The sequence below is a fragment of the Chelonoidis abingdonii genome, chromosome 4, assembly GCF_003597395.2.
Source record: "Chelonoidis abingdonii isolate Lonesome George chromosome 4, CheloAbing_2.0, whole genome shotgun sequence".
NCBI lineage: Eukaryota > Metazoa > Chordata > Testudines > Testudinidae > Chelonoidis > Chelonoidis abingdonii.
The window spans coordinates 26,061,588-26,082,514 of NC_133772.1; the positions used below are offsets into that span (position 1 = coordinate 26,061,588).

General features: G+C 64.0%; 1 protein-coding gene across 1 annotated transcript in view; it reads left to right on the top strand.

Annotated features, from left to right (window-relative positions):
• The first annotated feature begins 111 nt into the window (after positions 1-111).
• CELSR2 (cadherin EGF LAG seven-pass G-type receptor 2) overlaps positions 112-20,927 on the top strand; it is a 68,461-nt gene continuing 47,645 nt past the window's right edge. The window contains exons 1-2 of the mRNA XM_075064716.1: positions 112-3,364; positions 18,790-19,434. Of these exons, the coding sequence (XP_074920817.1) occupies positions 127-3,364; positions 18,790-19,434 (3,883 nt within the window). The 5' untranslated portion in view covers positions 112-126. The remainder of the gene's footprint in view (positions 3,365-18,789; positions 19,435-20,927) is intronic.

Genomic DNA, 20,927 nt, shown 5'->3' on the forward strand with positions numbered 1-20,927 from the left:
CCGTGCGCTCTGGGGCCAGCGGCCGGGACGCGGCTGATGCTGCTGGACGGGTCCCGGCCGCCGCAGCACTGCGCCCCGCACGCCCTCTGGCTCTGCCCGGCAGGTGCAGCCGGCCTCTGGGCGCACATGTCCGCGCAGGGCTGCGGGGCTGCAGAGGGGAGGGAGCTGCTGAGCCGGCTGCTGCCCCCTCAGGCTCCTGGGGCCAGGAGGTGGAGCTGGGCGCTGTGCCTGAAGCCCGGCTCCCGCATCCCCCTGCCCCCCGCGGCCGCTTGGGGAGGCTGCCGGCCGCGGTGCAGGGTGCGGGGCGCTGCGGAGAGCTTCTCCCCGCAGGCCTTGGGGGAGCTGATCCTTCCCGTCCGGGCCCTGTGTCTCCTATCGGGGCACCCGGTGCGCTTGGGGCTGCTGTGTGAGCGGTGCGCGAGGGGGGAAGGGGCGGGGGGCAGCAGGCAGGGGAGGGGTGCTAGCGTTTTGGTCAACTGGAGTCTGGGCCTGAGCTCCCCCAGGCAGCAGGTGGAGCTGGAGAAGCTCCTCCGGGGGGCGAAGGGGGCCCCAGGCCGAGGGGGCAGCCGGAGGAAGCGCAATGTCAACACCAGTCCCCAGTTCCAGCCGCCCACTTACCAGGTGTCTGTGCCAGAGAACAGGCCAGCCGGCACCCCAGTGATCTTGCTGCAGGCCATGGACCCCGACGAGGGCGACGCGGGCCGTCTGCAGTACTCCATGGCCGCGCTCTTCGACAGCCGCTCCAACAGTTTCTTCACTATGGACCCCCAGAGCGGGGCCGTGAGCACGGCCGAGGAGCTGGACCGCGAGACCAAGAGCACCCACGTCTTCCGGGTGACGGCCGTGGATCATGGCACCCCCCGGCGCACAGCCCTGGCCACACTCACCATCCTGGTGAGCGACACCAATGACCACGACCCTGCCTTCGAGCAGCAGGAGTACAAGGAGAGTGTGCGGGAGAACCTGGAGATTGGGTACGAGGTGCTGACAGTCAGGGCCACCGATGGGGATGCCAGTGTCAACGCCAACATCCTCTACCAACTCCTTAATGGCGATGGGGCTCACGAAGCCTTTGAGATCGACCCCCGCTCTGGGGTCATCCGCACCAAGGGGCTGGTGGACAGGGAGACCGTGGAGTCCTACCAGCTCCTGGTGGAGGCCAGTGACCAGGGCAGGGCCCCAGGGCCCCGCAGCACCACAGCCACCATCCACATTGCTGTGGAGGACGACAATGACAATGCGCCGCAGTTCAGTGAAAAGCGCTATGTAGCCCAGGTGCCTGAGGACGTGGCTGCCAACTCCCATGTGCTGCGAGTGACGGCCACAGACCGGGACAAAGGTAGCAATGCCCTGGTGCACTACAGCATCATGAGCGGGAACACCCGGGGCCAGTTCTACATTGATGCCCAGACGGGCAGCATCGACGTGGTCAGCCAGCTGGACTACGAGCTGAGCAAGGAGTACACGCTCCGCATCAGGGCCCAGGATGCGGGGCGGCCCCCTCTATCCAACATCAGCGGGCTGGTGACCATCCAGGTCTTGGACGTCAACGACAACGCTCCCATCTTTGTCAGCACCCCCTTCCAGTCCACAGTGCTGGAGAATGTGCCCCTCGGCTACTCGGTCCTGCACATCCAGGCCATCGATGCGGACTCCGGGGACAATGCCCGGCTGCAGTATGCCCTGCTGGAGGCCGGCCCCAGGTTTCCCTTTGCCATCAGCAACAGCACGGGTTGGATCGTGGTGGCCTCAGAGCTGGACCGGGAGATGGTGGATTTCTACAGCTTTGGGGTGGAGGCCCGGGATCACGGCAGCCCCCCCATGGCTTCCTTGGCCAGTGTCAGCATCACCGTGCTGGACGTGAATGACAACAACCCTGAGTTCACCGCGAAGGAGTACTCTGTGCGGCTGAACGAGGACGCTGCTGTGGGCACCAGTGTCCTGACCGTCTCGGCCATCGACCGGGATGCCAACAGCGTCATCACCTACCAGATAGCCAACGGCAACACCCGCAACCGCTTCTCCATCACCAGCCAGAGTGGGGGCGGCCTCATCACCCTGGCGCTACCGCTGGATTACAAGTTGGAGCGGCAGTACCTGCTGACTATCACTGCTTCTGACGGCACCCGGCTCGACACGGCCCAGGTCTTTGTCAATGTGACTGACGCCAACACCCACCGGCCAGTCTTCCAGAGCTCCCACTACACTGTCAACATCAATGAGGACCGGCCGGTTGGCACCACAGTGGTGCTCATTAGTGCAACGGACGAGGACACGGGTGAGAACGCCCGTATTACCTACTTTATGGAGGACAGTATCCCCCAGTTCCGGATTGATGTGGACACAGGCGGAGTCACTACCCAGATGGAGTTGGACTACGAGGACCAAGTGTCCTACACGCTGGCCATCACTGCCCGGGACAATGGCATTCCACAGAAATCAGACACCACCTACTTGGAAATCCTGGTCAATGATGTCAATGACAATGCACCTCAATTTCTGCGGGACGCCTACCAGGGCTCTGTCTATGAGGATGTCCCAGCCTTCACCAGCGTCCTGCAGGTCTCCGCCACCGACCGGGACTCGGGGCTTAATGGGAGGGTGTTCTATACCTTCCAGGGCGGGGATGATGGGGACGGGGACTTCATAATTGAATCTACCTCTGGCATTGTGCGGACATTGCGCCGGTTGGACCGGGAGAACGTCCCTCTCTATGACCTACGAGCCTACGCCACGGACAAGGGCATCCCAGCCATGAGGACCCCCGTCGACGTCCAGGTGGCCATCTTGGATGTGAACGACAACCCCCCAGTCTTTGAGAGGGACGAGTTTGACGTCTTTGTGGCAGAGAACAGCCCCATTGGCCTGGCAGTGGCACGGATCACAGCCAGCGACCCGGATGAGGGCACCAATGCCCAGGTCATGTACCAGATCGTGGAGGGCAACATCCCCGAGGTCTTCCAGCTTGACATCTTCTCCGGGGAGCTGACGGCACTGACAGATCTGGATTACGAGGCCAAGGCAGAGTATGTCATCGTGGTGCAGGCCACGTCAGCCCCGCTGGTGAGCCGGGCCACGGTGCACATCCGCTTACTGGACCAGAACGACAACCCCCCTGTGCTGAGAAACTTTGAGATCCTCTTCAACAACTACGTCACCAACAAGTCCAGCAGCTTCCCCAGCGGGGTGATTGGCCGCATCCCAGCCCACGACCCCGACGTCTCGGACACACTCACCTACAGCTTTGAGCAGGGCAATGAGCTGCACCTGGTGCTGCTGAACCACAGCTCCGGGGAGCTGCGCCTGAGCCAGGCGCTGGATAACAACAGGCCTCTGGAAGCTGTCATGAGGGTGTCTGTCTCAGGTAAGACGCCGGCCGGGCAGAAGGGATCCTAGCCCAAACTCAGGGACACATTCAAGTCAGTGGGGTTTTGGCCTGGACGTCCAAGGGGCCAAGGTGTCAGCCAGAGAAGGGGGGAAGAGCCCATTCAGTGTCATGCAGGCCAGAGAGCCCACACTGGGGCCCTGGCTAGAGCAGCATCTCTTGGATGCAGGCGTCCAGCGTCGACGCAAAGACCCCGAGTGAGAGTGGAGGCGCTCCGGTCCGGGGCAGTCTGCCTAGTGGCTCTGACCTCAGACTTGTAGTGGGGCTAGTGGATATTCCGGGCTGGTGGCCACTTTGTGCCAGACCCTCTGGCCTCCAGTCCACCTTGAGATCAGGGTGGGATGGGGGCTGCGTGTCGGTCTGCAATTGGCTAAGGCCTAACCAAAGTGCAACCCCTTCAGATCTCTTCTGATCCAGGTGGCTGCCTCCTTTCCCTCCCCTGGCTGGACTATGGGGGAGGCTGTGGCGGCCTGCCGGGGACACCCTCCTCTACGTGTTCGAAACCAACCATCTGGGGCTAGCACAGGAGGCCGTGGCCTTTCCACGGCCAAGCTGCCCTCAGCCCAGGGGCCAGCAGAGCCAGGGCGGGTGGAGGCTGCCCCACATCCCCTTCTAGCTTCCAGAATCTCCCCTGAAAGGGCCCCTGGGGGAGCTCAGAAGCCCCTGGGAGCCCTGCAGAGAGCAAGGCTCTGGGTTCTGGGGCAGGAGGCAGGCATGGGGCCATCGCTGGGGCTGTGGGGCTGCATCACTCAGGGCTCTGTTGCGGAAGTGGCTGGGCCCCCTCAGTGTAATCACAAGGGCTATGTGTGGCTGTGGTACTGGGGTGGGGACCAAGCAGGGGGGCGGTGCCCATGCAAAGGGCGATCCCTGTAGCTAGCCAGACAGCTCTCAATTCCCCATGCGCCTGCCCCTGTTCTGCTTCCCTAAATGTAGCTGTAGTGGTGTGGCAGGTGCCAGAGGAAGGGCAAGGTGAGGTGGGTGCTGGGAGCGGGGAATGGTGCGGCGAGGGGTGGGGTGCAGCAGGTACCAGAGGAAGGGCGAGGTGAGGTGGGTGCTGGGAGCGGGGAATGGTGCGGCGAGGGGTGGGGTGCAGCAGGTGCCAGAGGAAGGGCGAGGTGAGGTGGGTGCTGGGAGCGGGGAATGGTGCGGCGAGGGGTGGGGTGCGGCAGGTGCCGGGGAAGGGGTGAAGTGAGGTGGGTGCTGAAGGCGGGGCATGGTGTGGCGAGGGGTGGGATGTGGCAGGTGCCGGAGGAGGGGTGGGGTGAGGTGGGTGCTAGGGGCGGGGCATGGTACGGCGGGCGCCAGGGGAGAGACACCATCTCACAGCAGCACAGGAGCTGCCTGGGGCAACAGGCAGGCAGATGTGGGCCTGAGGCTGTGACTGTCACGCGTGGTCTTTCCACCTTAGCCAGAACTAGGATCAGGCAGCTGCCGAGTGTCTCCTTTGTGGCCCCTCCAGCGGCCCTGGCACCAGGTGCTTCCTGGCTAGGGCTCTCAGGGGTCACTGACCCACTGCTGGCTGGGGACAGGATTTGGTTGGAGGGGCAGAGGTGGGGGCTGGCTCACAGCCTGTTGGGGGAGCGGCTGAGCCTCAGGGCTTTGCCTTGACCCTGTCAGGGCCAGGAGTTGCTGCTTGGGGTGGGATGACGTGCTCAGACCCACCACAGCTGTCGCTGCTGTCTGTCTGCAGCACTGCCTGGCCCGGGCCCTGGGCCTGGCCCCTCGCAGGGCGGCCAGACTGATCCTCCAGGCATGGCTTCTCTTCCCGTGGGCTGGAGAATGCGGCCCAGATCCCACCAGGGCTTTTGGAACCTCAGTGCCTTGAAATCAAGGGCTGCAGGTGGGGTGGGGAGGTGGAGCTGGGCCAGAGAGGCTGGACGTGGGGAACACACTAGGCCTGCGACAGAGCCAGAGCTGACCACAGGTGTCTCCCCTCCCTGCTAGCCCCTGGCCACTGGACCACCCTCCCAGCTAGCCTCAGCCACCCCGTCCCACTTTCCCCCAGTCTTCCTGGTGTGGGCATCTCAGCGGAGAAGACAAGATCTGACTGGGCCCGGGGACAAGTTTTGGGGGGGCTGGCTCTGCCTTGCCCTGCTGTGCCCTGCCGCTGCCCATGGGCTAGGGCTGAATCAGAGGCCTCCAGTCTGGGACCTTTCCCCCGCATGCGAGTGGTTGGCACTGGGCCTGAGAAGCAGGGCGGGGTGTGTGAGTAAACACCTAGACAGGCCTTCCCTGCACAGGCTTGGAGGCAGGGCCTGCCCACTATCTTCTGCTCCTGGCTCGGGATTTCCCCTGCACTAGTTGGCGCTTGTCGGCGTCTCGCTTGGGCCCGTTCTGCCAGCTTGCTGCTGGGGGCCATGGAGCTGCGTCAGTGTCCACGGAGGGGGCAGTGCCCACGTGCCCTCCCCTCCGGTGCTGTGCTGGGGAGTGTGCAGCTGTAGCAGTGAGGCGCCGGGCGCGGCCGGCCAGGGCTATTGCTGGGGCTATGTCTGGCTGAGGAAAGGGCGTGGCAGGCTGGGATGAGCCATGGCAGGACTCAGCACTAGAGGGGACTGTATGTGGCGTGGGGGTGGGGGAAGCTGCATTTCTGGTGATCTGTGCCATGTGACCAGCCTGTAGCCCTTTCCCTAGGCCAACGGGGCCAGCAGTGTGGACAGGCGCTAGCCAGAGTCTTTCCAGCTGCGGCTTGGGCCCAAAGCTCTGTTGGATTGGTGCTGCCTGACTGTTGTCTGGGCTGCTCTCGGAGTCCCAGGGCCTGGCTGGCCCGGCCCGGCTTTGCTGGCGTGGAGTGGGGAGGGGTATCACCCACCTGACCTGCCAGCTGCCGGCAACGTGGGGAGAGGGCCCTGCTGGAGCCCCGCAACCAAGGGGCCCCTCCTTAATGCTGCTGAAGGTTTGCTCTGGGGCCAGCCCCACGGGACCAGCTTGCAGCTGGGGAGCAGCTGTGCCTGAGTCCTGCAATTAGCCTCTCCATGGGGGGCCACACTGTGAACCTGCTGGGCTGGGGGAGAGATCCGAGCAGGAAGGTGCTGGGCCTTGGGCCGCTCCCGCTGGAGGGGAGCCTGGCGACTGCGCTAATCACCAGGCTCCCCACCAGGCTCCCGCTGGAGGGGAGCCTGGTGATTAGCGCAGTCGCAGCTGGGCCCTCTGCCAGGGAGGTCCCAGCTGGGGCTGTGCTGCAAGGTGTCAATAGCTCAGACAGGAGGCAGCTTTAACCTCTTGTCAACGCCCCTGCCCCGGGCTCAGGCTGGGCCCGCCCTAGGAGACGCAGCCGAGCCCTGCTGCCAAGGGGGTGGGGCTGGCACCTCTCCTGGCAGATGCAGAGGGGGAACTGCCCCCCCAGCCCTACCACCAGCCTGGCTCGGGGGGTGGTGCCCAGCTGGGGACGAGCCTGAGGAAGGGGCTGGGAGCCCATCCATGCCTTAGATGAGGGGGTGAATTGGGTCTGGGGGGAGAACTGGCGCTAAAGCCCACTGTGAGTCAGGTGTCTACCTGCCTTTGGGGGTCTGGGCCTGAACCTCTCCACAGGAGCTGAGCCCGAAAACACCTCGGTCCCCTTGCGTCCCTGCAAGGGGCCTGTTTCCACCAGCAGGACGTGGGAGCAGCCCACTGGGGCCAGCCAGGAAGAGTGGGATGAACAGCAGCGCCCCCCCGTCCCCCCGCTGCCTGGCGCATGGGGTTGGGGGAGAGAGCCGGGGCTGCGGGGCCAGTGACTGGTGCTCTGAGGAAGGACTTGCTATGCTGTCCCCCTCCATCCTGACCCACAGCTCCCCCCATTGGGCCAGCTCCAAGCTGCGTGGAATAGCCCAGCAGTTTTCAGCTGTGTCCCTGTGTTCCCAGGGGATGCACCTCCGACCATCACACTCGTCCTGCTGCTCCCCTAAGCCAGGGGCATGGCTGTGTCTGCCCTAGTGCAAAGCCCAGGAGAGAGGGTGGGGGCTGAGGGGTGGCGGCTAAGACACTCCGGCCATCTGCTCGCTGTTGCGGCTGCCTGGCCCTGCTCTGGGTGAGGGCTGCCACCGAGGGAAGAGGGGCACTGGGGGGGTGGCCCAGGGGATTGGTGGGCCAAGAAGCCAGGAGATTAGCCCAGCTCGACCTATATGGCTTAGGAGGGGGTGGGGCGAGAGGGGCACAGGAGCCTTGAATAGGAAGGAGCAGATTGCTGCCATAAGCCACTGGAGAGACTTGAAATAGGTCAGGGGCATCTGGCACCCCAGCAAGGCCCCTCCCTCAGGCATCTGGCGCTGTCTCCGGACCTGCCTCATCAACCACTTCATGAGGCAGCACAGTGGGGCTGGCAGGGGAAGGTGGCATTGGCACAGTCTGTGGGGCTGGGAAGAGCTCTCCTGGGCTGGGTAAAATGAAGGCTTGTATGACCTGGGGCTGAGCAGAGGGGTGCCCGTTTCCCCCAGGAAGGGGACCAGCCTCCCAGGTGCCCAGGGCAGCCACACCAGGGAGCAGCTTGTAGGAGCTGGGAGGAGGGCAATGGACATGCTGAGATGTCAGGCTGGAGGGCACCCTAGAGCCCATCCCTGTTCACAGGGAGATCGGGGAGCTGAGATGGGGGGTGGGGATGGCAAACCCATCCCGAGTTGTGATGCCCTGGGAGGACTCGTCCGCAGGCAGGGCCCGGAGCCGCAGCCCAGAGCAGTTCCTTCCTGCCATTTGGCTGTGAAGACTAGAGCTTTTCTCCCCACGTTTCTGTGGGAAATGGGCATGTGGGTCCAGCTAGGCTGGGGGGCGTGGTGAGACATGGGAGGGGGGCTGCATGTGACACGTGGCTCACCAAGGTCTGGGGTCCTGGGATCCAGTGGGTTAGATCGGGGGAGGGGAGAGCTGGGAGTCAGGACTCCTGGGTTCTGTTCCCAGTTCTGGGATGGGATTGGAGTCTGGTAGCTAGAGCCAGGGTAGTGGGCATCAGGATGCCTGGGTTCTCTCCCTGCATCTAGGAGGGATGTGGGTCTAGGGCAGGGGAGCTGGGAGTCTGGACTCCTGGTTTCTGTTTCTGACAGCCATTGATGCTCTGTGCCTCAGTTTCCCCACTGCTGACATAAGGATGAAGTCACCTGTCAGGGTGGAGGCTCTTAGTGGCTGTTTATCAAGCATTTGGCAAGGAGCAGAGCATTGGAGGTCGTGTTCCCTCTGCTGGCTGGAGCGACATGCATGTCTGTGGGGGGCAGTGGTCTGGGGGACCCCAGGGCGCTGCATATGGGGATAAGGAGGCATGGCCCCTGTGCAAAGGCAGTATTTCTGTTCCAGCCGAGGGGCAGGGTGGGGGCTATGGCCTTGGCCCACAAAGGGTGAGCCGAGGAGGAAGGGCTGAGAGCTCCCAGGGTCCAGACTGGAGAGTGGCTGGGTGGGCCTTGAAGCTGTGTGGGTGGCCACTCGGTCGTGTCCTTGTGCTATGGGCAGCTGGGCGATGAGTGGCAGAGACCCCGAGGCTCTGGCAGGCTGGGAGGTGGCACACTGGCAGTGCCAGGGAGGGGATCCCCTGCTCTGTTGGGTGCCTGGCACATGCCCTGATACCTGGTCTGGATAGGGTTGGGGGAGCTGTCTGCATGGGGCTGGCCAATGCTGGGGGCTGGGGAGGAAATTGGGGGGTTCCCACTCCCTCTTGTGGGACTCGGAGGGGATTGGCAGGCTTGTCCTTCCCTGGACCCCCCCCTCCCCCCCCGCAGAGTGAACCATTCCACCATGGGGCAGGGGTGGGATAGACCCAGCAGAGGGGAGCTCAGGGCAGATGTGATCCCCACTGATCTCAGCCCACCGAGGGTGCGGTTGGGTGAGGGGGTTCTGCCCCCTAGGAAAGGAAGGGCTGGAGCCCAGCCCCAGGTGGGAAGCTCAGGGCAGTGCTGGGATCTCTGGGCAACCTGCCAAGTAGGTGCTGCTTGGATCACGCTGTGCACTGAGCCGAGGGCACCTGAGTCTTGCCACTGCCTGGGTCCTGCTCATCTTGTGCCTATCAGCAGGCACACGGGGGCCAGGCCCTTCCCACCTGCACATCTCCACTGACCTCCAACCCTTTGCTGAGCCCTGCCTCCCTCTCCCCCGGCTCTGAGTCCAAAGCAGCGACCAACAGGCTGAGCCTGCTGCTGGCTGGCCATGGTGGAGCCATGGGGCCCTTTGCTGGGGTGAGACTGAGCATGGCTCCCGGCAGCGGGGACAACTCTTGAGGGCCCAGCACGTCCAGGCTGCAGCATCGAGCAGCACGGCAATGGCCATGTGCCGGCCTCTGGTGAAGCCACTCGTGCTGAGCTGGCCCGTTTAGCTTGGTCTTTGTTCAGATGCTACCCAGGCCTTGCTGAGCGCCGGCTGAAGCTGGCTGGCTGGGGAAGTGGATTTGTCAGACTATGCTCAAGCTGGGGAGAGCGAGAGATGGTTATGCTGCTGCTTTTCTGTCACTGAAATGCCCCTGCTTGCTGGGCTCTCACCTTCCCCAGGACCTCGCTGGTGTCTGGAGAGAACAGATTCTGTGGGGAACCCCAAAGTGCCCTGGGACACCGCCCTAGGCTTCTGTGTGTACGTCAGGGGCTGGCTGGCACCCAGCCTGTCCCCGTCCCCTCCAGCTTGGCCGGTGCCTGACAGGAACCAGGCTGGTCATGGTCAATGCCTGGCAGGCTTCTGCCAGCCGCACAGCCTCTGTGTCTTGCCTTTCTGCCAGCCCTGCAGGGCAAGGCCACCCTGACTGGCCATTGCCATTTGCGGAGAGCCGGGCCTCTTGCAGCACTCCCTGCCCCTTTCTGAGCAGCCCCTCCCCATGGAAGGGCTCCCCCCTCCCCGTGCTTCCCCTATCCCCAATCCTCTCGCTCAGCTGGGACCTGAGCAGGCCCAGCTGCCCCTGTCGTCCAGGTTGCCCTAGGGGCAATTTGTTATCGAGGCCTGTTTGCCCCCCTGTGTCCAGCCCCCTTTTCTCTCTGCTGTGCCCCTAGCGCTAGCAGAACTCTGCCCCTCTGCTGCCCTTCTCAGGCCTGGGGTTTGTGTCTGTATCACCCTAGCAGCTGAGGCTGTGCGGGGCGCTGGCAGCAGGGGCTTCGCCCTGGGAAGGGGGAGTTAAGCTGCTCAGAGATGCGATAACATTCAGCCACTGCTGACCCCAGCTGGCTTTGAACCAGTGCCCCGAGGGGATAGGCTCTGCAGTCTGGGCCCGATCCCAGTGCCCTGTGCCAGCCTGCTGGCATGGGGTTGGCATTGAAGGAGCGATGCAGTGCTCCCGTGCCTCAGTTTCCCAAACATTGGCCTGTGGATGCTGCTACATGCCCCCTCCCCCATGAAGCGATGTTCAGCTGCTGGCTCAGCACTAGGCACTAAGAGTGATGGCAGCCAGCTTTCCTTGTGGGAGTGGGTCTTGGGCCTACCTTGGAGGGACCTGGGCTTGTGGGTCAGCTCTGATCCCTGGCTCCTGGCCAGCATGGTCCCATCCAAAGGAAAGGCCAGGGCAGGGGCTTGTGGTGCTGCTGCTACTCTGAGGGGCCCAGAGCCAGGGGACTTGGGATAATTGTACCCTTTCCTGCTGGCCTCCTTCCAGTTCCCCCCAAGCCTTCGGTGTCACAAAACCGCAGCCTGGCTCCACCTGGCCCTGTCCCCTTCCCCCCGGCGTGGCCTGGCCACTCGTCGCCCTCCCGTAGGATGTGGAACAGACAGACCCCCTTGATTTCCCTGCGGGATCTCCATGGCTCCCAGCAATCACAGGCTCCTTCATAACATAAGGTCCACTGGTGCTGTATCTCTCACCAGCCCCAGGTCCATGCCCCCGCTTGGCACCAGCCAGCCAGGCACTGGGTGAGAAATGGGCTGGACCTTCCATCCCTGGCTGCTGGGTCTGGGGCCTGTGGAGTGTCCTGGCTATGAAGCTATGTGTCCCAGGGTCCAGACCCCATCTCCCTGCAGCGTGATGGGGAAAGAGAGGCTTAGACCCTGGGCTGGGGAGCAGCGCAGGGCACCAGAGGCAGATGGGCCCTACTGAACTGAAGGGGGGGTCGCAGGTGCCATGTGCAGGGTGGGATTGGGGGGACATGAAGTCATTCCTGAGTGGTGCTGTGGGTTCACCTTGCTGTGCCCCCAACCACCTCTGCCTTGCACCCCTGGAATGAGGGGCCCCCTTTGTTCATGGGGAGCATGGCCATGGGGTGAGGGTTGGCTGAGGGGGCTGGTTGGGAACTGGCTCTGGGGGAGGGGCTGGCTGAGTTTTGGAGCTGGAAGGGGGATATTGGGCCCGTAGCCTGGTCTCTGATCTTGCCCCCCTTCACCTAGCTCTGGCCCATCCCAGTGTCTTGCTGACACCTGGAAGCCAAAATAACCCTTCCTGTCCCAGCCCAGCTCCTGCCTGTGTGGCCTGCCGTGGGGGCAAGTATTTACACATCTGCTCCACCCTAGAGTCAGGGCTGTGCGCCAGCCGGGGCTGATCCCTGATGTCCCAGAGGCAGCTGCCCCCAGGCAGTGTGGGGCACTGTCGGGGGGGGGTCTGTGCTGTGGGGGGTGTAGGTAGGGTGCTGAGGGGGATGCTGTGCTGTGGGGGGCACAGGCAGGGTTCCTCCTGGATCGTTAATGGTTCCTACCCCTCTGGCTTCGGGGGGGCATGGAGGGCAGTGGCGGAGCCGGTCTCGGCAGTGGACTGTGTGGGATGGAGCAGTGAGACACTATCCCTCCGGTAACTCAACCGTGCTGTTAATCTCTCTCCAGCCTGGCCAGGCCTGCGACGGTGTGTTAGCTGCCAGCTGCATGGGCCAGGGTTGCGCTTGATGCCATCCCGGGGCTCTGCTGCCCCCCTGCTCACAGAGGGCACCTGGGGCTGGGGGGTTCACACCCCTGGGGTCTGGAGTGGGAGGGGTTCGGGGCATTGGGGTCCCTCCTTTAATCCCTCCAGCGCTGGTGCAGCCAAGTCTTGAGCTGGGCACAGAGGCCTCGGGCCCAGCTCTGTTGGCCTGCCCAGCCCGGCACTGTGCCTGGAAACAGCCTGATCTGAGTCCCGCAAGGAACCTCTCTTCTGCTAGGGGCCCCCAGCATCCAGTCCCCCAGAGACTCGCATGGTACCGCGTGGGGTAGGCCAGTGCGGGACTCAGCATGTCTGGGGGGAAGGTCACAGAGTGGGGGGCTGGCAGGAGAGATTGGGGGAATGTCCTTGGGGTGTAACCAGCCAGAGCTGGAGTCAGTGAGTCTGCCCCCCATGTGTCTGAGGCTAGTGTCGGGCTGGCGGGGCCTAAGGCCACATGGGAAGGACAGACGTGGAGGGGGCTGATGCCCCAGATGGTCCCTGCCCGGTGAGTGCCTGCCAGGGGCATCACCATGGGGCCATTGTCTCCATGGTGATCCACATGGGGACCCGCATCACTCAGCTCCCCCCACGCCCAGTCTGGTGCTAGAGGATCCGGCTGCAGCCACGTTCCTGTGACCCCTCCAGAAATGCGGGGGAAGACCGGGGGTGGTGGAGGAGCCCTTTCTTCTCCAGCACAGCGGCACAAAGGCAGGGCGGGTGAGGGCGGGGTGGGGGCAGCTGGGCACAAAGGGGTTTGGGGCACCAGGTCGGAAAGCGGAAGAATGAGCTGGGGACTAGAGAATGAGGGCAGCTCCCCCTCCTTCCCTCCCCCACCAGCCTTCCTGCCTGCCAGCCCCACAGCACCTCCCCCAGCTCCCCACCCTCAGCCCCTGACTCCCCTTCAGCTTCCCATCTGTCACCTTCCCCCACTCACCCCAGAGCCCCTTCCCCAGCTCCCCACTGGCCCCCCAGTCCCTTGCCATTCCTGCAGCCTCCCCCCTCCCCCAGCTGCTCCGCCCCCAGGCTGAGTGTCCTGCTGCCTGGGGAAGGGGGCGTTTGTCTTGTGAGTCAGAGAGAAGAGAACCAAGCAAGGAACAAAAGCCTCCCCTACATAGCTGGCTCTTTCCTGCCGCCACCATGGCAACCCAGAGCAGCCAGCCAGAGCCACGGGCCACTGGGCAGGGGCTGGGCACGCAGGGGGCTGAGGGCAGCTGGGCGCACTCCCTCTCCCCTCGCCTGCCTACCCTCCCCGGGGGCCGTTCTCAGAGGGGCCGGGGCCGGCAGCTGCTTGGCAGTATGGGGCTGGCAGCACCAATCATTGGGACGTAGGTGGCTGGCAGGGCCCCCATGGGGCAGGTTACAAGGCTGAACTGGGAGGTTGTGGGGCTTGAGCACTGGCTGTTAGTCCCTGGACACTTGGGTTGGAATCCCGCTGGGCTGGCATGTGGAGCAATGCTGGGTTTGGGCATGTTCCCCAGATGGCCGTCGGATCACAGAGAGGTGGGACTGGATGGGCCACAGGGGTCACTGAGCACAGCAGCCTGCACTAAGGCAGGGCCAAGGGAACCTCCACCACCCCGACAGGCATTTGTCCAGCCTGGACTCAGCCCCCCATGACAGTGATCCCACAGCTTCCCGAGGTGGGACTGCCCTGGTGAGTGTTTTCCTCTGCTCCAGCCTAAACCGGCCTCACTGCAATTTACACCTATGCTTCTTGTTCTGGCCCCAGCAGTGAGGGAGACAGCGTATCAGCAGAGCGGGGTTGAGGGGAGGGCAGGGCTGGGCTAGCAGGGGCTGCTGGTCAGGAGTGAGGGGCACCAGCAGAGCTGAGTGGGGCAGGGCTGGGCTGGGCTAGCAGGGGCTGCGGGTCGGGAGTGAGGGGAACCGGCAGAGCTGAGGGGGGCAGGGCTGGGCTAGCAGGGGCTGAAGGTCAGGACTGCGGAACTGGCAGAGCTGTGGCAGGCTGGGAGCTAGGGGGACCCTTGTGTGCGCCCAGCTATTGTCTCTAGCTGGGTTTGGGCTGTTGCTGAACCCAAGCAAACTGAGCCTAGCTTTTTACTGAACCCCTGTGTGCTGGGGAGCCAAGCAGATGCCTGATGCTGTCGCTTGAGCTGCAAGTTGCTGCGGCCGAGGGGGAAGCTCTGTGAGGCTCCGCAGACCCAGTGAGATGCTGGGCCCAGCCTGGCACTGGAGCTGGCCAGGCTGGGCAATTGGGGACTGTGCTGGGGGGATTCCCAGGAAGCCAGCGCAGGGCTGGGTCACTGGGCAGAGGCCTGTGCTCTGGGACACACACCGGGTGTCAGACCCAGCAGGAGCAGATGAGGGGCGCAGGGATGTGGCATCACCCCCCCGCCGCCTCCGGTCCAGCCAGGCCCAGCCTTGGGCCAGCAGAACCTTCTGTCTCTGGGCTGCTGGTCCCGCTCCAGGGCAGGCTGGTACCATCTGTGCTCTGTTTGCTGGGCCCTGCGTGTAATGCGCTCACTGGGGCTTGGGGCAAGCCAGCTGTCCGCACAGAAACCAGTGACCGCAGTGTGGCCCTCTGCCTGGGCCACTGAGCGGGGGCTGCACAGGGAGGAGCTGGGGTTACGGGCTTTCCCAGTACAGGGCCTGGGTCCTGAGGCAGAGCTGACTCTGCCTTGGGGTCGGGACTGGGAAGGACAGGCTTTGTTATGCCCCCCAGGGCCCTGAGAGTCCCTCAGCCTGGGCTGTCCTCGCCAGGCCCTGCTCCCCTGCCTGATGGAGGGAAGGGCCCTAGCACAGTGCCCCAGGGAGCAGGGGGAGATGCCTGGTGCCAGCATTGACTTCAGCCCCCGCAGCAGGAGGATGAGGGGTTCCCAGCCTGGGCCCTGCTGATCCGAGGCTCTGCCTGTGGGCGCAGGGGAGATGCGCTGGGAGTTGCCATGGCAGCCGTTGTCCTTTGTCAAACAATGAATACAGCTGGGAAAAAGTGCATATTTCAGGAGGCTCTGCTAGAGCCAGCTCCCCCCCGCCCCCAGCTCTGCCGGTGCCCCTCATTCCCAACCCACAGCCCCCTGCTAGCCCAGGCCTGCCCCCCCCCCACAGCTCCGCAGGTGCCCCTCACTCCCAACCTGCAGCCCCCTGCTATCCCAGCCCTGCCCCCACCCCCCAGCTCCTCAGGTGCCCCTCATTCCTGACCCACAGCCCCAGCTATCCCAGCCCTGGGCTCCCCCCCCCAACCCCCAGTTCTGCAGGTGCCCCTCACTTCTGACCTGCAGCCCCCTGCTACCCCAGTGGTGGGCTCTCCACACAACAGCTCCACAGGTGCCCCTCACTCCTGACCCGCAGTCCCTGCTATCCCAGGCCCAGGGAGGCCACCTGGTGTGGAGTGAGAAAAAGGCCCCTCTGGCCAGGAGTGTTTGTCAGCCCCTGCCCCAGGCATCTGAGGCATCCGCACTCCAGCCCAAGAGCCCTTTGGTGCTGGGCACCCAGGGCCTTGTGTTTGCTGAGCCAACGGCTGCCAGCTCCGGGGCGTGGGGTGTCGGGGGGGCTCGGCCCAGGAATGTCCCGCCTGGGAGGAGAGGGAGGCAGGTGAGGAGGGGCTGGGGGGAGGGGATCAGCCTGCTGGGGCAGGAGAATCGGGGGCCTGGAGGCGGGGCGGGTGCCAAGGCTCGGGGAGTGAATTCCAGGATGGACGTAGCTGAGATAGACATGGGCTGGGTGCTGGGCACTCAGTAAATATCTCCTGCAGGAGAGTGTGATGTGGTGGCTCTGCCCCCTCATGCTCTATAGGTCGGGGGGTGCGAGCGTGGGCATGGGCTCCCTGTGCGTGGCCTTCCTGCTGGTCAGGTGGGGCCATTGTGGGGCCAAGCAGCCCCTCTTCATTCTCTGCTGCAGCCTGGTGGGGGTGATGACCTTTGACCTCCTTGGTGAGGTCATGACCCCGGGCCCCCGCAGCTTTGGCAACAGGACCCATGGATATGCCAGGGCCTCAAGCCTTTCCCCCATAAGCTTCGCCCTCACAGCCCCAGGCCCCTCTTACATATGTCCAGGCTCCACCCCGGATGGGCAGAAAGATTCTGCAGAACTGACCAGCCGTGAAGCAGCCAGACCTGGACTGGACGTGTCACCATCAGGCTTCAGAGTGAACGCTGGCAGTGGTAAATGAGAGCAGTTCACGTCACCCTGAGACGAGTGTTTGGGGGCAGCTCTCTGCAGCCTCAGGCAGGCAGGACCACACAGCTGTGTAACTCTGCTCTCTAGGCTCTGTGTACACCTCTCCTCAGTGCCTCGCCCTGCCTGGGGGCTTCTGTTAGCCCCCCGGCTCAGCCCCCCTCACTCAGTTCATGGTACTGAAGCCTCGCCTTGCGTTTCCACAATGAAATGTCACTGTACCCAGGAGTGCCTCCTTGCTCAGATGACGCGGTGCCGCTGGGCTGCAGCCACCTCTGTGGGGAGGCACACGTGAGGAAGGGGGAATGTGAACGTTGGCACCAGTGCAAAGTCCCCATTCCTAAGGAAGGTGGCTTCAGATTTTTGCGGTCTGGACTGAGTACGGGGCTGGGAGTCAGGACTCTTGTGGTCTGTCCCTGGCTCTGGGGGGGATGTGAGGGCTAGTGGTTAGATCAGGACTCTGGCACTGACTTCCTGGGTAAAATCAGATAAGTTACTCTCCCACGCTGTGCCTCAATTTCCCCAGCTGTCCAATGGGGGTGATGCTACTGACCTGCCGTTGCATGGTGCTTTGAGTTCCCTGGCTGAAGTAGTGCTAAGAGTTGTGATGAACTGGTGTGTGTGTGAAAGAGAGAGGAACAGAGACTGCCGCCCTCTGCTGGATGCTCAGCTATGTGTCATAGCCCCTACACTGCTTCTATTTGAGGGAGATTCTCCACAGAGAGAGGCCTCACTGCTATGGCATGGAGAAGCACGATGAGCCCCTGTTACAGTAAGTGCCCCTTCCCCTCAGTGCCCCCAGGGTTTGGGGGCAACTCATGCAGGCTAAATCCCCGAGGTCAGTGAGAGAGGCTGTTCCTGTGGCCAGAACTAACCTGCCACAGAGTGCGGCTGGGGCTGAGCTGCTGGACCCAGATGAGACAGGCAGGGCCTGGTGAGGGCAGACTGGATCTGGAGGATGGAGTGGGGGGACAGACTGGCTCCGGGGGGCTGGTGAGGGCAGACTGGCTCTGGGAGGGTTGGGGGGAGGGCAGACCAGCTCCGGGGGGCTGGAGATGAGAGAGCAGCTCCACACGCCCTGCTTAGCCCCTACCGGCCTCTCCCCCTTGCCCCCTGTCTGTCCCAGGTAGCAGCCCTTGGAGCTGGGCTGGGAATTAACCTCACGCTGGAGAAGCAGCAATGATGGGGACTTTGGACTCCTGGGTCCTATTCCCTGCTCTGTCCCCAACCTGCTGCGTGAGCTGGGGCAAATTGCGTTCCTCTGGGCCTGTTTCCCCATCTGTCACCCAGGACTGATGCTGACCCGCCCACCTGTGGTGCACTGGTGAGAACCACCCCCTGCCAGCTGCTCTTCCTGCACCCCTTTGCCACCCCCAGTTACCTGCTTAGGAAGGGCAGGCTGGGGCCATGGACAGGTGGGACCTGTGCCCAGAAGTCTCTCTGGCCAGGGGCTGAGCCCGGCATCCATCCATCCATCCACGGGCTGTGCCTGGGATTGTCTGTATGTGCGGGTTATGTGCTGGGGCTGTCTGTCTGTGCGGGGTATGTGCTGGGACATTCCTTGTGCCCTCCGTGCTGGGCCAGGGGTATGTGCCAGGGTTTTTGTAGCAAACAGCCTCAGACCCTGGCACAGCATGATTTTGTCGGGTTTCCAGTGAGGCTGGTCAGTGATTAGCAGTGTGGTCTGTCATGTCCTTTGGGCTGGGAGCCAGGCAGATACTGACTAGCCAGGGGACATCACCTGGTAGCCACAGGCTGACATGGGCTAGGAGTTGAGGGAGCCCCCAGTGAGGTCCAGTGTGTGAGAAAGGCCCCCCAGCTGCTGGGGAGGGGGTTCCTGCTGGGTGCTGGCTGCCAGCCATCTGCCTTGGCACTTGCTGGCCCCAGGCCCACAGCTGTTGGCCTCGTGCAGGAGATCACCCACCGAAATGCCCCTTCTGAGCCCAGGCCTTGCAGGGGCTGCGTGGGGGCAGGGGAGGGGGGGAATGGACATGGCTGAAGACCAGCAGGCTGGAGGTCACAGAGGGAGCCTTTGCCTGGGGGCCTGTTTGAAGATACAACCCATGTGCCCTGTGTGCCCACGGCCACCCCCAGCTCTGCTGGTGTCCCTTACTCCCGACCCGCAGCCCCTGCCAGCCCAGCCCTGGGCTCCCCCACCCTCCAGCTCTGCTGGTGCCCCTCAGTCCTGACCCGCAGCCTCTATTAGCCCATCCCTGGGCTCCCTCATCCCCCAGCTCTGCTGGTGCCCCTCACTCCCGACCCACAGCCCCTGCTAGCCCAGCCCTGGGCTCCCCCACCCCCTAGCTCTGCTGGTGCCCCTCAGTCCCGACCTGCAGCCCCTTCCAGCCCAGCCCTGGGCTCCCCCACCCCCCAGCTCTGCTGGTGCCCCTCAGTCCTGACCCACAGCCCCTGTTAGCCCAGCCCCTGGTGGACTCTGGAGCTGTAGAAAGCCTGTTCCCATGGCAGACTCGGCCCCAGCCCCTCTGGGCGCCATTCACCCCTTGCCCTCGTCTCTTGGCAGACGGCGTGCACAGTGTGGCAGCTCAGTGCACCCTGCAGGTGACCATCGTCACGGACGAGATGCTGACCAACAGCATCACACTCCGCCTGGAGAACATGTCCCCGGAGCGGTTCCTGTCACCGCTGCTGGCGCTCTTCCTGGAGGGGGTGGCGGCCGTGCTCTCAGCCCCCCGCCACCACGTGGTGCTCTTCAACATCCAGAACGACACGGACGTGCCAGCTGCCCACATCCTCAATGTCAGCCTGTCGGTGCTGCTGCCGGGCGGGGCCCGCGGGGGCCGCTACATCCCCTCCCAGGACCTGCAGGAGCGGCTCTACCTCAACCGCACGCTGCTGGCTGCCATCTCTGAGCAGCGGGTGCTGCCCTTCGACGACAACATCTGCCTACGGGAGCCCTGCGAGAACTACATGCGCTGCGTCTCTGTGCTGCGCTTTGACAGCTCCGCGCCCTTCCTGGCCTCCACCACCATCCTCTTCCGGCCCATCCACCCTGTCAGCGGCCTGCGCTGCCGCTGCCCCGCCGGCTTCACCGGCCACTACTGCGAGAGTGAGATCGACCTGTGCTACTCCAGCCCCTGCGGCCGCAACGGGCGCTGCCATCGCCGGGAGGGCGGCTACACCTGCCACTGCCAGGCCGGTTTCACTGGTGAGCAGGAGAGGGGCCAGGCGGAGGGGGAGGGGAGAAAGGGCTCCTCTATCTGTCCCTACACACGCCTTTGTCTGTCTGGTCAGCCCCAACTGTACCCCCACCTGGCCATCTCCAGCCGTCCCCCACTCTGTCTGTCCCCATCCATGCCCCTGTCCAGCCATTCCATCTGTATGGTCCGGCCAGCGCCCTTCATATCCCCCTCCTTATCCCCGGCCATACCGCGCCTGGCCATCTCCAGCCTTACCCCCCTCTGTCCATCTCCATCCATCTGTACTGTCCGGCCAGCGCCCTCTATATCCCCCCTCTGTGTCCCCATCCAGCCATCCATCTGCACCTCCTGGGGCCTCTGCTGGCTGGCTTGGAGGGCTGGGGAATGGGGGGACCTTCACCCCCCCCCAAGGTACTAGTTCAAATCCAGCCCAGGGCAGTGGCCACATCTCATGTCTGTTGGGCCATGTCGCTGTGAGCCGGGGGCATGTCTCTATGGGACAGGGATGTGTCTCTGTGAGGGGGTGCCCCAGGGTCGTGAGCGTGTCCCTATGGGGCAGGGGTGTATCCCTTGGGGGGGGGTGCCCCCGGGCCGTGGGCGTGTCCCTGAGGCCCATGGCCTAGGCATAGGGTCACCAGATGTACCAATTTTATAGGGACAGTCCCCATATTTGGGGGGTTTTCTTTTATAGGCTTCTATTACCCCCCCACCCCCGTCCCGATTTTTCACACTTGCTCTCTGGTCAGTCTACCAAGGTGGGGTCTTTGCCCCAGCCCCAGCCCCAGCCCCAGCCCTGCGGTGGAGTGTCCCCACCATGAGTAGATTCTCCGGGGACTGAAGCCGGGGCCGGAGCGCTGAGCTCTGCTGGAGGCCGTGCTGTGAGCCATGGGGCAGGCCATGGAGTGGGGCAGCCTCCTGCACTGGCCAGGCTGCCACCACCTGTGGGGCCGCCCAGCCGCAGCCTGAGGACGCAGCAGCCTCTTGTTCTAATCCCGAGCTCCTGCCCTGCCCTGCCTCCTCTTAGCGCCGGCTAAGAGCTTGGGCTGCCCACACCCAGTGTCTGGCCTGCTCCCACGCAGGGACACCACCCACCCCATGACCTGGCCTCCCCACCCCCGGGCTCCGAGTCCCCGGCCCTGCGGCCTGGAAAGAGGGAGGCTGGAGGGTGACGTGGTGCCCAGGCAGTGACTGGCTGGACTGGTTCGGCGCCTGGCTAGGCTCCGTTGCCCGAGGTGGGGTCCTGGGGGTCACTTGGTGCTCCAGGGCTCATGGCGTGGCTGGGAAAGCTGCTCAGCACCACGGCTGGGGCAGCCAAGCCCAGAGCTACGAGGGACTCTCAGTGGCTGCCCTGGGATCGGGGTCCCCAGGGGCCTATTGCTTGAGGAGCCCCTGTTAGCTGGTGATACTGGTGATACTGAGCCAGGGGAGCAGCTCCCCCACACCCCGCACTGCATCCCCCTGGGCCCGAGCTGGGTCGTCCCAGTGCCAGCCTGGGCTTCCT